The sequence below is a fragment of the Lactuca virosa genome, chromosome 8, assembly GCF_052849685.1.
Source record: "Lactuca virosa cultivar CGN04683 chromosome 8, Lactuca_virosa_CGN04683_v6, whole genome shotgun sequence".
Taxonomy (NCBI): Eukaryota; Viridiplantae; Streptophyta; class Magnoliopsida; order Asterales; family Asteraceae; genus Lactuca; species Lactuca virosa.
This window is the reverse complement of record NC_136433.1, coordinates 352,892,666-352,907,865: the sequence shown is the minus strand read 5'-3', so window position 1 is coordinate 352,907,865 and position 15,200 is coordinate 352,892,666. Positions and strand designations below refer to the sequence as shown.

The 15,200-nt window shown below is 29.4% G+C and overlaps 1 protein-coding gene across 2 annotated transcripts; it reads right to left on the bottom strand.

The window, feature by feature from the left end:
* Positions 1-4,737: 4,737 nt before the first annotated feature.
* On the bottom strand, positions 4,738-11,533 carry LOC145133729 (uncharacterized protein At4g28440-like). Of its 2 annotated transcripts, none has more exons than XM_079068693.1 (3): positions 11,398-11,533; positions 9,811-10,025; positions 4,738-5,053 (listed from the first exon to the last, which is right to left on the bottom strand). In XM_079068693.1, exons 2-3 carry the CDS (start codon positions 10,010-10,012, stop codon positions 4,866-4,868), a joined length of 390 nt encoding a protein of 129 aa, XP_078924819.1. In that variant the 5' UTR covers positions 10,013-10,025; positions 11,398-11,533; the 3' UTR covers positions 4,738-4,865. The 2 variants fall into 2 exon arrangements, with proteins under 2 accessions (XP_078924819.1, XP_078924818.1); XM_079068692.1 differs by having other exon boundaries at positions 11,394-11,524.
* Positions 11,534-15,200: the final 3,667 nt, after the last annotated feature.

The window sequence follows — 15,200 nt, the reverse complement described above, 5'->3', positions numbered from 1 at the left end:
CATTTCATCACTCGATCACTTTGTATTTAAATACAATCATAGAAAAACACATAACTAAGAATTCATCAATTAGGATGCAAATCGTTCAAGCGCTCCAATACATATGCTTCTCTCTCTACATTGACTAAAAATCGTCATCAAATCAGCTACATGACGTTGAGTGTTCCTGACTCATCTTTCACTGGTCCATGAGAATTAAATGCAACTCCTAATCTCTACATCCACATTTAGGAATTTTCATGACATAATGTCACACGTGTTTCTCCTTTGTGTTCCTCTTGCGCCGCAACACTAATGAACGGCTAACATTGATGTATAATATGTGTATCTATATAACGTATATATGTTGTAGTTTTGAGACATATAATGCAATCGGGAAGCAAGAATGTTTAACTAAGGTTATTACCCGTCTTACTTCTCATGTTACCACAAGAACGATTGAGTGGGGGAATGAAAGAGATTACACTACGGTTGTGAACTGATATGACGGTGCATGATCTCCGGTGACTGTGTTTTACATAATCGGGCAACAACGAAGTTAACAAAAAGTACAATATTTTTTGAACATTTTGGGAATTTCGTCATTTTTCCATTTACCTGAAGTAACCATTTAACACAAGATTTTATTTGAACGCATATGTACTTCATTGGTATTTTATGTACAAATAATATAGTTTAATGGTACTTATTGTACTAAAAAAACAATAATTGTATTTTTAAACATTTTGGAAACTCGGTAACCTGATGGTTACCTACAATAGCCGATTCAATTGAATTTTATGTACTAAAAAAAGCAATGGTTTTTTTTACGGAAACTTCATTACTTGTTTAAGTCATTTTCCTTTTTTTTTCGTTCTGAAGAGTGTGATGTCTTTGTTTTGGGTGATATTTTAAAAATCCACTTAGTTTTTTCTTATAGAAGTTTCTTTTTCAAACTTTATAGAAGTTTCTTTTTCAAACGTTTATAGTTATACGTTAACAATAAATCGAAGAAAACAAGTATCTAAATTTGGGGATTATTGACAAGAGTCATACTTATGACATCAATTTGGGTACAAGTATCCTATTTTTATTTTATGCAAAGTACTTTGAGCACGTAATTATAAGCTAAAGGCATCGATCAAATTTATGTTTTTTTAATCGACTAAATCTTGGCTCCTTTTTAATTTTTTTTTAGAATATATTAAGATGGAGATACAAAATGATTAGAAAGAGAAAGAAAAAGGGCCCATAAGTATTAAGGGCCAAACTTTTAGGCCCACTTTATCATCAATAAAATAAAAGCACAATATGCTCGACTTTTTGACCAAAATGATGTTTTTGAAAAAAATATTTATCAAACAGGTGTGGTTATAAAAATATTTACCAAATAGGTGTAGTTTTAAATTTTTTTATTTTTCTTAAAATTTCAGTTTTTTTAATCATTTTGCTGATTTTTTATCATACATTTTTTATTTTATTTTTTACTTTTTGCTATAAAAAAGGTGTTTCTTTTGTTTATATACATCAAACAAGAGAAAAAAATGGTTTGTACACTGCTCAACGGATTAGAAAATCAAAAAATGAGAATATTTTTTTTTCTAATTTATTATTATTATAGTATCTACATAAGAAATAAAAATCATTTTTTTATTGTTTTGTATTATTCGTTGAGTCTTTTTTTCTTGTTGCATCTAAACTCTAGATATACAAAAAGAAAAGAATTGTGTATTTTTTGCTAATATATACCAAATCAATTGAAAAAAAAATTGTTTGCTGGTCTTGTTGGTTTAAATTAAAAAAATTATTGGTACAATGTTTTAAGTACCAAACCAACAAAAATTTTAACAAATACAAAACAAAATAAAAAAATATCTGAAATAGCTTGGTTCGATAACCATTATTTGAAAAAAAAAATTAAAAGAATAAGACATAAAGTCGAATAAACCATTATTTGAAAAAAAAATTAAAAGAATAAGACATAAAGTCGAATAAACCAAACAAAATATACGAAAACATATTCAATATCTTTTTGTTTGGTTCATTCGACCCTTTTTTTCTTTTCAGATAGTGGTTATCGAAATAAGCTATTTCGAAGTTATTTATTTTGTAAGAAGCAATTGTTGGTTTTGTAAACATTATACCAACAATTTTTTAATCTAAACCAACAAAGATTTTTTATAAAAACTAACAAACAATTTTGTTTTTCAATATGAACCGATAAATATCATTTTAAGTAAAAACCATCTGAATAATTAATATACTAATAAACTGGAACAAGGAAAAACAATTCTAAAATTAAACAATTGATTTGGTATATATTATTTTTAAATATATACATGTCGTAACAAAAAAATAAGAAAAAAAAAGCCATTCACTTTTTTTTTTGTGTTCTAATCCTTGGAGCAATGTACAAACCATTTTTTTTTCTCTTATTAGATGTATATAAACAAAAAAAACACATTTTTTTTTGCAAAAAGTAAAAAGGAAAATAAAAAAAAGTATGCTAAAAAACAGCAAAATGATTAAAAAAACTGAAATTTTAAGAAAAATAAAAAAATTTAAAACTACACCTATTTAGTAAATATTTTTAAAACTACACCAATTTAATAAATATTTTTTTCAAAAACACCATTTTTGATAAAAACTCCAATATGCTCAGATGCACTACATAGTGCTTCATCTATCCCAAAATACATTGAATAGTGATTACTGAAGATAATAATCTAATTTAATAAGTATATTAGTCAATTAATTATCTAAACATAACTAGTTTATATCAAGTAAAAGAGCCTTTTACAAAAAGAAAGTTAGCAAAAATTTATATGAACATTTTTATCATTAAATAACAGAACTCTAATGGTACAACATAGAAAAATGATACATAAAAAAAGTAACCAATAATTTAATTATTTTCAGAAATACAATCATTAGATAACATTATAATAATATATTATTCAAAATAATATAATTATGATAGGTCATAGTCACCTTATATGTGGGTAACTCATGATGGACCTATGGCCTACGTAACCCATATACATTATACATACAATGTTACCATGCACCCGATGAATAGACAAGACACTCGCAACATTTACGAAAATCACAATCTAGAAATAATTTGGTTATGCATATTGTATAACATGAAATTTTATACCTAAAATCTTTACCATGTCATAATCAAAGATCATATATAAGAATTTTTTATAAAACCAACCAAGATCAAAACATTTGATTTCGCATATATTTGACTAAGACGAGGTGTTAATGGGATAAAAATATAGTTTGTTGTTCGGCTAGAAAGATGAAAAAGTTCATACAGTTAAAACTCACTATCAATCGTTCACATGTTTAGAAAAACGTGAATGTCATTCTTATCCATATCATAATAACACTATTAAATTGTTGAATGACAAATAATATATTATTATTTTTAGTAATCAACAATGAAATTAAAGACCATCAAAACAAAGTTTTTTTTTTTTTTTTTTGTAAAACTTAGACTTATGTACATGTACAAAAGCAAGTAGGCATAATACAACCCTTTTTTCTTAAGCACGACAAGCCAAAAAAATTGTATTTTGTATACACTCGATTATCTCATTTGTTACACATGATAAAACACAACCAATGGTATCATATTGTATTTGGTATGCTTATTGGAGTGTTAATGATATGAATAAGATAAAGTGCTACATTTTGTCTTACACAAGTAAGTAGGGCAGAGATTTAGATCTAGATCCTTCGTATGTGTAAAAGAAATGTAAATGTCTACCTCACCATCATCATCCAAACAAACTCTAAAAAGTCTTGTCTGGTTTCATTCAATTCGGGATTGTCTTATATGATAAGAACAATCTAAAAGACTAGTCATTGTCATCTGATAATACTTCACATCGTGCAAGAGAACTTCGTCAAATTTTGAAAAAGATCAAAAAAAACATACAAAATCGCATTCATATGAAAATATACGCAAGCCACATTCTTAGATAATTACAATTTCAAACTCGATAAGAGGAAATTTGTTCTTATTTATGAAGTTATTAGTAGGTGAAGTGACTTCAAGGCGTCCCCATTTGTCAATACCAACTCTCAATGTCTCATTAGTTGTTCTTTTTTATTATGAAGATATTAGGAAAATTGTTCTTATTTATGTTCTTATTTATGAAGATATTAGTAGATGCCCTCGTTCATATGTTACCAAAATGTTTTTTACTTTTTTGAACCGAAATGTTTTTTACTTAACGTACTTAATAAGCACATGACTAATTTCAATGAGCTTTGTAAACATAACAACACTTGTAAATTGTAATTTCATCATTTTTGTCACTTAACCATTTTTTGTAGTGATTAGACCCTTGTATTTTTTCCATTTCCCTTTAAAGAGATATTTTTTGTTGGTTTTTGGTTTCATGATATATATGGGAAAAATACACAGAACTAAACTATTATCATGATAATTAAAACATAATACTAACTCAGTTGCTAAATGGCAGGTTTTTTCTATATTTCTAAAAAAATCAGTATAAAATAACAATAATGTTTAGTCAAATACTTTTATTAAATTTAATATCAAATCAAATGTTATATATATTTTTCTTAAATCAAATGATTGGTTTAACGATCATTAAGATGGAGTGGTCGACTTGTTTTAAGGCCCATTTCATAGGCCCAATTTGATTTTAATATTTTACAATAAAAACATGCATTAGAACAAGCGGTGTAATATGTGTAATCGTGAGATACGCCTCATAATACTTCAAAATCGCTCAACTTCGTTAAATGTTATAAAAAGTAAAAATAAAACGTACAAAATCCCATTCATATAATAAATAAATTTTAAAAAAAAAACTACGAGAGTGTAAATATATAAAAGGTGAGTCTCACTCTTGGACAGATATAAGTTCAAACTCGATAAGGGACAAATTGTTATCTTCTTTAACGGAAATATCATTAGTTGAAGTCACTTCAAGATGACCCCATCTGTCCACACCAAGTCTCATGGAGCCTTTGTACATGTCGATTTTTGCATTTTTAAGGCTCACCGTGTTTCCCTCTTTCATCAGATTTACTGAAAAAGTTGCATATATTATATTAGTACTCTTATATAGTATGTTATATATATTTTTTACCGAATTCACTGTCTGAATCTGATAAAATACTATTTTAAATGATCAATTATTTAATAACCGTTATAAGTTAAAATTGTATATTATCACATTAAATTTTAATTATTTTAATTAATTAAAAATTCAAATTCATATGCATAGGTTCCTTTTCGTTGTACCCGTCCTTCCCCTTAAATGGAATGACAGGAGTATAAAGATACCTTAATGAAATATGTGGGGTAATTTAATTTTTTTTATCACTCGTGGTTTGCTACGAGGGTATTTCCGGAAAAATACATATGAAATTAAACCATTAGGAGATTTTCTTAACATGAAGAAAAAAAAAACAACTATATATAGCTGAAGTCATTAAGGTTTTTATACATTAAATAAATACATTAAGTGAAAAGGAAACAAGACCTTATTCAAGTAGGGATGGCAAACAAGACCTTATTCAAGTAGGGATGGCAAAAAAAACCCGAACCCGACGGGGAAACCCGATTCCCGAAGATTTCGGGTCGGGTCGGGTCTCTCTTATCGGGTTTCGGGTCGGGTAACGGGTCTTTATTGGGTATTTTATCCGGGTTCAGGCAGGGAGTGGGATATGCGCGCCCCGACCCGCCCCGCCCCGAATATATATATATATATATATATATATATATATATATATATATATATATATATGTGAAATTACATTGCTACCCCTTAAAGACTTAACCCTAAAATCACGTTTCCACTCCAGTATCCTCCTTACACTTCTCTTTGTTCTTCTACTCCAGCCGACACACCCAAAAATCGAAATTACTCTTATTTCGTAGAAGTAGCAAGTAGCAAGCAGTGGTAGCAAAGCAGCGATACACCACAAGACGTCCATCCTCTATTCCGACGCAACAAGGAAGTGACGAGTCAACGACGGACTCCGAAAGCAGGTTGACGAGTCGACGACGAACTCCGATATCAGGTAACATTAACCCTTTTTTCTTGCAAACTTTGTTCGAAATCCACCTATTTTAGCTTCCGATTTGAGCTACAAGAACTCCAATTTCACCCTTGTCAGCGATCTCATCGACGATAGACCCGATTTCTCCACACTGACATAGCAAGGCAGTGACGACTCACTCCGGATTTAGGTAAGATTAAGTTTTTTTTTTCGCAAATTATGTTCGAATCACACATGTTCGCAATCTCGTTGATTTGAGCCTCAAGTTTGATTAGCTTGTTGATTTGAGCCTAAAATTTTGTTTGCATCTACCCTTGCTGTTGAGAATCCTGATTTGAACCTCTTCTGCTGATTAGTTTGTTGTATCTGATATTCTTGTTCAAATACACATATGGTTACTGATTCTTGATTCAGATGGACATAATTACTGATTCTAAGTCAAGCCTATATCTGATATTCTGTTGGTTAGTTTATTGCATCTATGTATCTATTTATCTGCTGGTTCAAACTTGTTTGTTGATTCAAACTTGTTACTGATCCACACATGTTGCATTCCACCACTCCCTTTGATTTGAACCTCAAATCTAATTAGTTTGTTATATGTTTCTGATTTAAGACTATGTATATGATATTCTAATTCAAACTTGTTGCGTTCCATGTATACGCTTTTGATTTAAAATCTAAAACCATTTATATGTGTTATTGACTTACTGTGTATCTGATTGCATAAATATGGTTTTTTTATATTCAGGGTATAAGAGTGAAAACAATCCTCATAGTAGTCGACTTCATGCAAAGACATTGGAGGCTTTAATGTGTGCTCATAGTTTGTTGCTGAATGAAATTCCAGGGATGATATTTGGATGATTCTGAGAGTTTTAATGTTTATATGTTGTATACTATCATGATGAATTTAGTTTTTCATATTTTATACCTTTGCTGCCATGGTTGGCTGTTTTTGTTATGATATTAGACTATTATTAATTTTTATTTTGTTCAATGATGTTAAGAACTTATTTGATATTGTAAGTTTTTGTAATGTTTTAATTTCTCATTGTTCAGTTGTAGTTTTTTGCAAAAACAAAAAGCATAGATTTCGGGTTTTCGGGGCTATATCGGGTTTTGGGTTTAGGGTCGCCCCGATAAGAAACCCGTCGGGTATCGGGTCGGGATCGGGAATAAATTTAGATATCGGGTTCGGGGATGGGATTCTCTGACCCAAAAACAAGTTTTCCCTTAATATTAGGGAATAAAATACACAGAAAGCACAACTCTTGCCATTTTATTAATTTAGCCGTGTCTAATCCAAATCTATCCTAATAAATAAGGATTTGTTTTGCCACATGTTATACTCATATTCATTTTGCCACATATCATTTTGTGGTTATTTTAGATTAATTTTAATCAACCTGTCATTTTATGGTTTTTTCTATTTTATTAAATTTCACATAATATTTAAATGTAATAATTGCAATAAATGTAAAAATAAATAAATATTAATTTCATTAATAGACTTACCTTCTAATTTCAAAATTCTTAAATTAAATCACCGTTCATTTCCTTTGTTTATTTGTTTAAATTTAAAAAAGAATAAAACACTTTAATTTAATAATTCAATATTTTTCTTATTTTTCTTATAAATTTAAATTTCTCAAATATTTAGACTTTCATATTTAACTTTTTTTTTTAAATAAACTCATGTAATATATGGGTCTGACAGCTAGTACTAATAAAACAATGGTTTTCTTTTGCCACTTGTCACTTTCTTAGAGCTCCTTTGCCACTTGTCACTTTCTTAGAGCTCATTTGCCACGTGGCAAATCCTTAGAAATCCTCATATTTTACTAATTACAACGTTAAATTAAAATAGAATCGATTAAATTGTCTAGTTTTTTAATTAATACCACCTCATTTATGGAAAGAGGTTTAAAAGTTCAATTATCTAAGCCGTTCTTAGATTTTAGGAACATCAAATCTCAATTAATTGTTTGACTGATTTTTTCCATGTATATTAGAAATTTGTTTGAAATTTATTTAAAATTTGATTTTTATAAATTCAAATAACTCAAAGACACTTATCATAAATATATCTCATCAAATCAAATAAATTTAATATATAAAAAAAAGAATCATATCCGATTATGTCGATCTAAAAATACCAACATATAAATATAACTAACAAATCTTGATGGGAATAAGAATCAAACTCAATAAAATAAAATAAAAAACCTTTGATTCATAATCAATAAAATAAAAAACCTTTGATTCATATTATAAGTAAAAAATAAATCATGATTCAAAATAAATATTACAACGAAAAAAATACCTAAAATGTTTGAAATAAAATCTAAAATTCGACATCACTTTCAATTTTAAAACCCCCTTATTAATACTAAGTCAAAAATCAGTATAATTTCCATAAGAATCGCTTTAAATATTAAGTAAGAATGTAAGACAAGAAACCACCATCTATATTACGTATGTAATATCTTTTTAAAATTAAAAAACCTTTGATTTATATTAAAAGTATAAAATACACTTTATTCTTAACTGTCATATGTAATTTGTCATATGTTTCCATAAGAGTTTATTAAAATAAATTTTTTATTTTCCCATATACCATTTTTCATTTACATAATTGATTGTGGTTGTTTTTTTGTTATATTCAAATTTATATTTCATTATATAATAACATATTTTTTTATTAATTTACACATGAAGAATGTCCCATGTATCTTATTTTAACATTTATTTGAAGCAACCATTATAATGCAAAATAAATATCACATCACCATATTAATTATTATTCTTTGTTAAAATACTTTATTAATTATTATCATTTTTATCTCTCAATATTCTTTTAATTTTGTAACTGTGATTCTTACGGGTTATAACCTAGTTGTTATAATAACTAGAAAGAATTAATTGAGTGGGTAAATAGATAATATGGTAAAAGTAGTTTTTTTTTTCTGTATGTTGCGTTGCCCTTTTTCAATCAAAATAGTGAAAAGTATGTTTTGTTTTACTGTATTTTGACCTTTCTCTTTGACTTAATATGCAAAAGAACAACTTAACAGAGAAAGAAGACTTTCCCCCATTAATTCCTAACTTTTTAAAAATCTATCGGAAGTGCACCATCATTTTCTCAAATACTTTTTTAACATTATTTATATCGATAGCACCTAATGACAAAAAAAAAAAAAAAAAAAAACGACAATAAATTGAGTCTACACATGGATCCAATCCACATTCAAATATCACAACAATCGATGTCAATAAGACAAATTTGTAAATTTTTATCTCATCCAAAAAGGTAGAAGATGGTGGGATAGGAACTCGCTCTCGATCTCTACATTATGAAAAAGACGTAAATGCCCTCCTTTCATCTTCAAAAATAGCCCTAGAAAGCTAGTCCATTCTAGTCATGTGTACCAAACGCAGCCTCTAGCTGCGTTTGTTACACAGGAGGAGATTTGACTGGACTGGACAAGCTTTCTCGGGCTATTTTTGAAGATGAAAGGAGGGCATTTACGTCTTTTTCACAAAGCAGAGATCGAGAGCGAGTTCCTATCCCACCATCTTCTACCTTTTTGGATGAGATAAAAATTTACAAATTTGTCTCATTGACATCTGTCTCAGTCCCTGTCATTCTATTGTTATTAGTTTTTTTATATTGTTTTAATAATATGTGAAGAAATGCAGAGATACCATTGTCATACGTATAAGAATTATAACCAAGTAATGTGAAAAAACTAAAATTTGATGAAAATAAAAACACACCTTGATCGTTTCTAGCAGTGAAGATGATGATTCCAGATTCATCACCAACCAAGCATTCAGCAAGACGCATGTTGCTTCCTTGATTCCCATTTCGCCCTCGCAACATTATTGTCTTTGAACTCACCACTTTTACAATAAGGTCAAGACCAAGAGCTCCAGGACGCAGTTGGTCAATCTTAGTCAAAGCTGGTAATACACCCATTTTTCAAGAAAACCTGTGATACAAAAACGGTGTCATAAAGAAAAATACTAAAATTTTATATGACGTTTTTAATACAGAAGATAATTACAATGAGAAAAATACATGGGATTATAGATTATCTCATTATAAAAGGGTTAGAAAGAACGACTTAATATGTCTACTCATTGTTTTTCCTTTCATTTCCCCAATGTGTGACGTCTACTTGTCAAATATTTTTCGTTTAAGTATTTCTTATTTATAATTTTATAATCATTCATGTAGTAATATTTGTATCAAGCATTTATTATAATTTATTAAATCAAATATTTAGGAATCTATAATAATTCATGTAGTACATGCATACTTGTTGAATCATCATAATTGTCTTACACAATCAATGATACTGATACCTATTAAATTGTTGAACCTAGATACAACTCTAACTTTTGTTCCCCGCTTTTTTGTAATTGTGTCAACATTTTGAGATTCTTTTTTACAATTTGATCAAATAAAGAAACTACAAAAAAGAAACAGTCAAACGTCATCACCACTGAATCAAAATCCTATGCAAGTAAATGCTTGAACTTCTAATGACACCTAATCTCCATTGTGAAAGAATGCAACCAACAGCTTTGAATTTCGTCTATTCTATATTGAACACACAACTATGTTCATATAAATCAGATCTTCTATATGATATGAACGCTAATCAAAAGAAAAGAACGATAAAAACTTGACGTAAGTGTAAGAAACCAAAAACTGAAATCCAAATTTAGAAGATCCTTGAAGCTTAGACCTAAAACTGAATTGAATAAACAGATACCACAAACGAGAAAGCAAAGATCGATTCCCCTGAATTGTGTGTGAGATTATTGATCCTCACAATCAATGCTATAAAATTAAATGTTGCTAAATTAAACAGAGTAACCCTATGGGAAAGCAGAAACAAACAACAAACAATTGATAATTATCCAAAATCAGTATGCAAGCAAATGCTTGAACATACAACGACATCTAGTTTCAATTGTAAAACAATGCACCTAGCATCTAAGAATTTCTTCGTACATGCAAAATTAGCGTTATGTTCACGTAAATCGGATCTTCAATTAGATATGAACATTAATCAAACAAAAAAGTAATTTAGTAATTAGATTGAAGTGTAGGAAACTAAAAACCAAAATTTGAAAATTCAGAAGATCCTTGAGCTGAGACCTAAATCGAATTGAATAGACAGATACCGAAGGAGAAAGCAGCGATTGAGTGACCTGACTTGTGTGCGATTATTGACCCTCACAATTACAATCAATGCTATAAGATCGTATTTGCTAAACTAAATTAAAGCATAGACCTAAATTTGAATTGAACAGACAGATACCGAGAGTGGAGGCAAAGATTGACTCACCTGCCTTTCGATTTGAAGAGTTCCGGAGAAATCGAGGAGAGAATGGAAGATCCGTTTAGCGATAGAAATCGATCTAAACTTAAATGTGCTAGCTAGTACTTCATAGAAGGTTGTTGACACGAAAGTCAGGTTTTTGTTTGTTTATGCCTAAAATTTGTTATTTTTTTTAAATTGTCATTTAATAACATGCAAAAAAAAAACTTTTAAACATTATAAATCTTTTACGTTTATAAATCTTTTACGTCCAGAGTATGTTTTTTTATATTAAATGTTTTCTTATATTATATGTGTTTATGTTTTTATATTATACATAAATACGTTTAAAAAAAATATAAATGCGTATTTTTTTAATCCGATCCATATTTTGTGTTGTTTCATAAACTAAACTAACGGGACTATGAGTTTGAGACTCGTTTGATTTTGAGTTATCTACGTGTCTTCTTTTTGAGATAGCTGAAATGAGAGGCTTTGCGCAATTTTCTAAGACGATATATATGAGCTATCCTAGGCTCTGTTAATCTGCTTCCATCAATATCAACGAGTCAACCGTGTAAATTCTTTTGGCCCATTAAGGTTAGGATTATCAAGAGTTTTGTTATCGTTACTAGCCCATTTCCATTTATAGGCCCACATCCATTAAATCTAGTAGTTTTACCAATTTTATTTTAGATTTTGCATAGTCAGGATTCTGATTTGTGGGCATGTCAGGTTTAACTTTTAAGTGTCATAATTTAAAGTTGGCTATGGAACTTGAAGGTAGTTATGGATGCTATGGCTGTGTTTGACGGATAAGCTAGTTAATTCATAAGTTATCTCAAATAACTTATCAAAAAACTACATTATAAAATAGTTTATAAGTTACAATAAACTATTTTAATAGTATCGTTAAATACTAAATTGCTTTAAACTAAAAAAAATAAGTTGGCTTATGTTTGTCAAGAACATGTGGTATTCAAAGGTGGATTCATAATAATTTATTCCCTGGTATCGAGACAACCCTTCCTTCCTCATCCTCTGTGTCATAGTATTTGCTCATTTTTGTCATTCATAGTCGAAATGTTCGATACACCATCTATCTCCAAATACATATTGTATTTTTCTCATATAACAAAAAATTGTCCTTAACAAGAAGATGAACAACTTGGAATGGACTCCAATTGATATTTACGGATTGACTATGTAATTCGATGAGGGGGGGGAGGGGAGGATTGTAATAGATAAAATACATATTTCCATTTTTTTAGTGCATACAAAACAAAATTACAAATAATCAATATCTACCCTTCAATAATTGAACCAAAGTCCCTTTTGACTAGTTTTATTAAAAAAAATTATATAAAGTAAATTATAATAATGATCATACACATCAAATCATTTTGTATTAGTTGACTGACTCATTAAAAACATAACCAAAGTTAATTAATGAATATGCTATTCAGATATATAAAAGATATAAAGATAACTTGAATTTTCTTTTTTTGTATTTACATGTACTTATATCTATGTTTTATGTAGTTTTTGGTCATTTGTTCATGGCGGCTCTATTTTATTTTTATTTTGGATTCTTCCCGTTAGTGTGTTTGATTTGCTTTTTATCATTATACATTATACATGTAAATTTGTCAGGAACTAATAATTTAAATCATTTAAATGTATAAAGTACAACAACAAAAATCAAGTATACATAACTTTCTTGTTTTCAATTCGTAATTAAACTACAAGTATGATTAGTAAAATAACCACTATAACATTCTTAAGTTTTTTTAGTCTAGCAAGTAAAATCGAAAAAAAGATATGACTAACAAGAGGAAGATGGTGACGCAGTTGGAACCCTTTCGCCTTTAATAGGCCCATACTTTCTAAATAGAGGTTATAGTTTCAAAGACTCTAATGCTTTATGCGTTAAGAGTTAATGAGTTATAAATGTGATATTTGGAAATGGTCAAGTTAGTATTTTTATGCAATGAAGCCACTTCAATGTGCCTTCGAGAAATATTTTTCGCTCGACTTTGCAATTTCAATATAAAAGTATCGTTATTCATTTTTTGCTCGAAAGAGATGAGTGATGATCGATTTACTAGGTTTTTTTGGAGGATATATTGGATATTGCATTTTCGAAGTTTTTTTTTTTTTTTTTTTTTTTGCTAGAGACCAAGAAAAAGTTCACGTTTCATTAATAACCCTATATCTTTTACACTAAAATAGTGTATAGTGGTAAATTGATCGAATCCACGGATATTGGCTCAATTTAATAACTCTATGAAAAATCTCTTTGTAAAAATAATTGTAAAATGACAATAAATTAAAAATGGAGGGGGGAATCTATTTCTGAATAGCAGAACCCTATCCAAACATATCCATATATTCATATAAACATATCAAACCCAGACAATCAATCCATCGTCAATCCATTCCGACGCATCATTCAGGTATATTCTGTCTTAATTTTATTAATTCCGCCATGTTTTTCAATTTGATGCGTCGGAATGGATTGACGATGGATTGATTGTCTGGGTTTGATATGTTTATATGAATATATGGATATGTTTGGATAGGGTTCTGCTATTCAGAAATAGAAAATCTATTTCAACAGAAGAAGATTGAGATCAACTCAAATCTTATAATCACAAATCACTCTGCTTTATTCACTAAGGGCAAAGCCCTTTATATAGGCTCCAAAGAGCCGTTTACACACGGTATCTTTACATTATTGCAATCGTATGATTGCAAGAAGACAAACTACTTTACATAGGACTTTATATCACATTATAATAATGCTACACACTTATCGATACTTTACATAATCATAAAAGACAAGGGGGGGGGGGGGGGGGGGTTAGTGTTTTGAAATACTTGAAACAAACTATAATTAAACTAAGATTTAAATAGACAATTTTAACAAAAACAAGAGTTTGATGTAAAATCAATAAGAGAAAGATGATTGACTTTAGGATTCCTCACTTTGACTTTTTCGATTGTTTGCATATAAATTGGGAAAATGTCACTGTAGCACAATAAATTTTTGTCATTTTCCCGATTTGGTCACTAAACTTTTTTTTTTGCACAATAGATCCCTAAAGTATCATTTTATCTGTTAAATAAACCATTTTACTAGAATTTAGCAGGTAACCCGGTAAAAATGCTTATGTGACATTAATAAGTATTTTATGTAGCCACATCATATATTCTACATAGATAACATCTTACTTTTTAATATCCAACCCCCCATTCGAACTTTGCAGTCAACCACCAGCCCACCACTATCTCCTTTACCATGCCCAAACCCATTGCAACCTCTCCTTATAATCATGAACCTGTAGATGAAAACCTCAACAATGGATTTTGCTTTGTTTGTAGATCTTGGAAATGAAGAAAACAGTAACAAATCCAACTCCCACCACCACCACCACCACCATCGCCCGCCTCCCACCACCTTCTTCCACCCATCCATTGTCCACCTCCCAACATGATCACTTGAATAGACCAAAATAAACACCAAACCATACAAAGTTCAAAGCTTCAAAAGAATTCCACAAAAAGCACCTAATCTAAAACGAATCTAAAAAACATTATTCGAGCTCTTCATCTTCCTCTGCATCTTTCACTGATGAAACTACTTAAATACTTTGCCTATTCGAGTTCTTTATCTTCCGATGTGTCTTTCACCTCCCAACATGAGCATTATGAACGGACCGGTCGGACGGATGTAGGCATGAGAAAGACTCATGTTGAGATTCTATTACACGTAACCATCACACTCTCAAATGATCTATATCACCGCTCAATGTTAACTAAGAAATCCCAAAA

Bases quoted from the DNA above. Each gene is read 5' to 3' on its own strand.
- LOC145133729 (XM_079068693.1), bottom strand. From the start codon at position 10,012: ATGGGTGTATTACCAGCTTTGACTAAGATTGACCAACTGCGTCCTGGA. The intron at 5,054-9,810 runs GTGTGTTTTTAT...CAACTTTTTCAG, and splicing joins CACTGCTAGAAACGATCAAG to TAAATCTGATGAAAGAGGGA.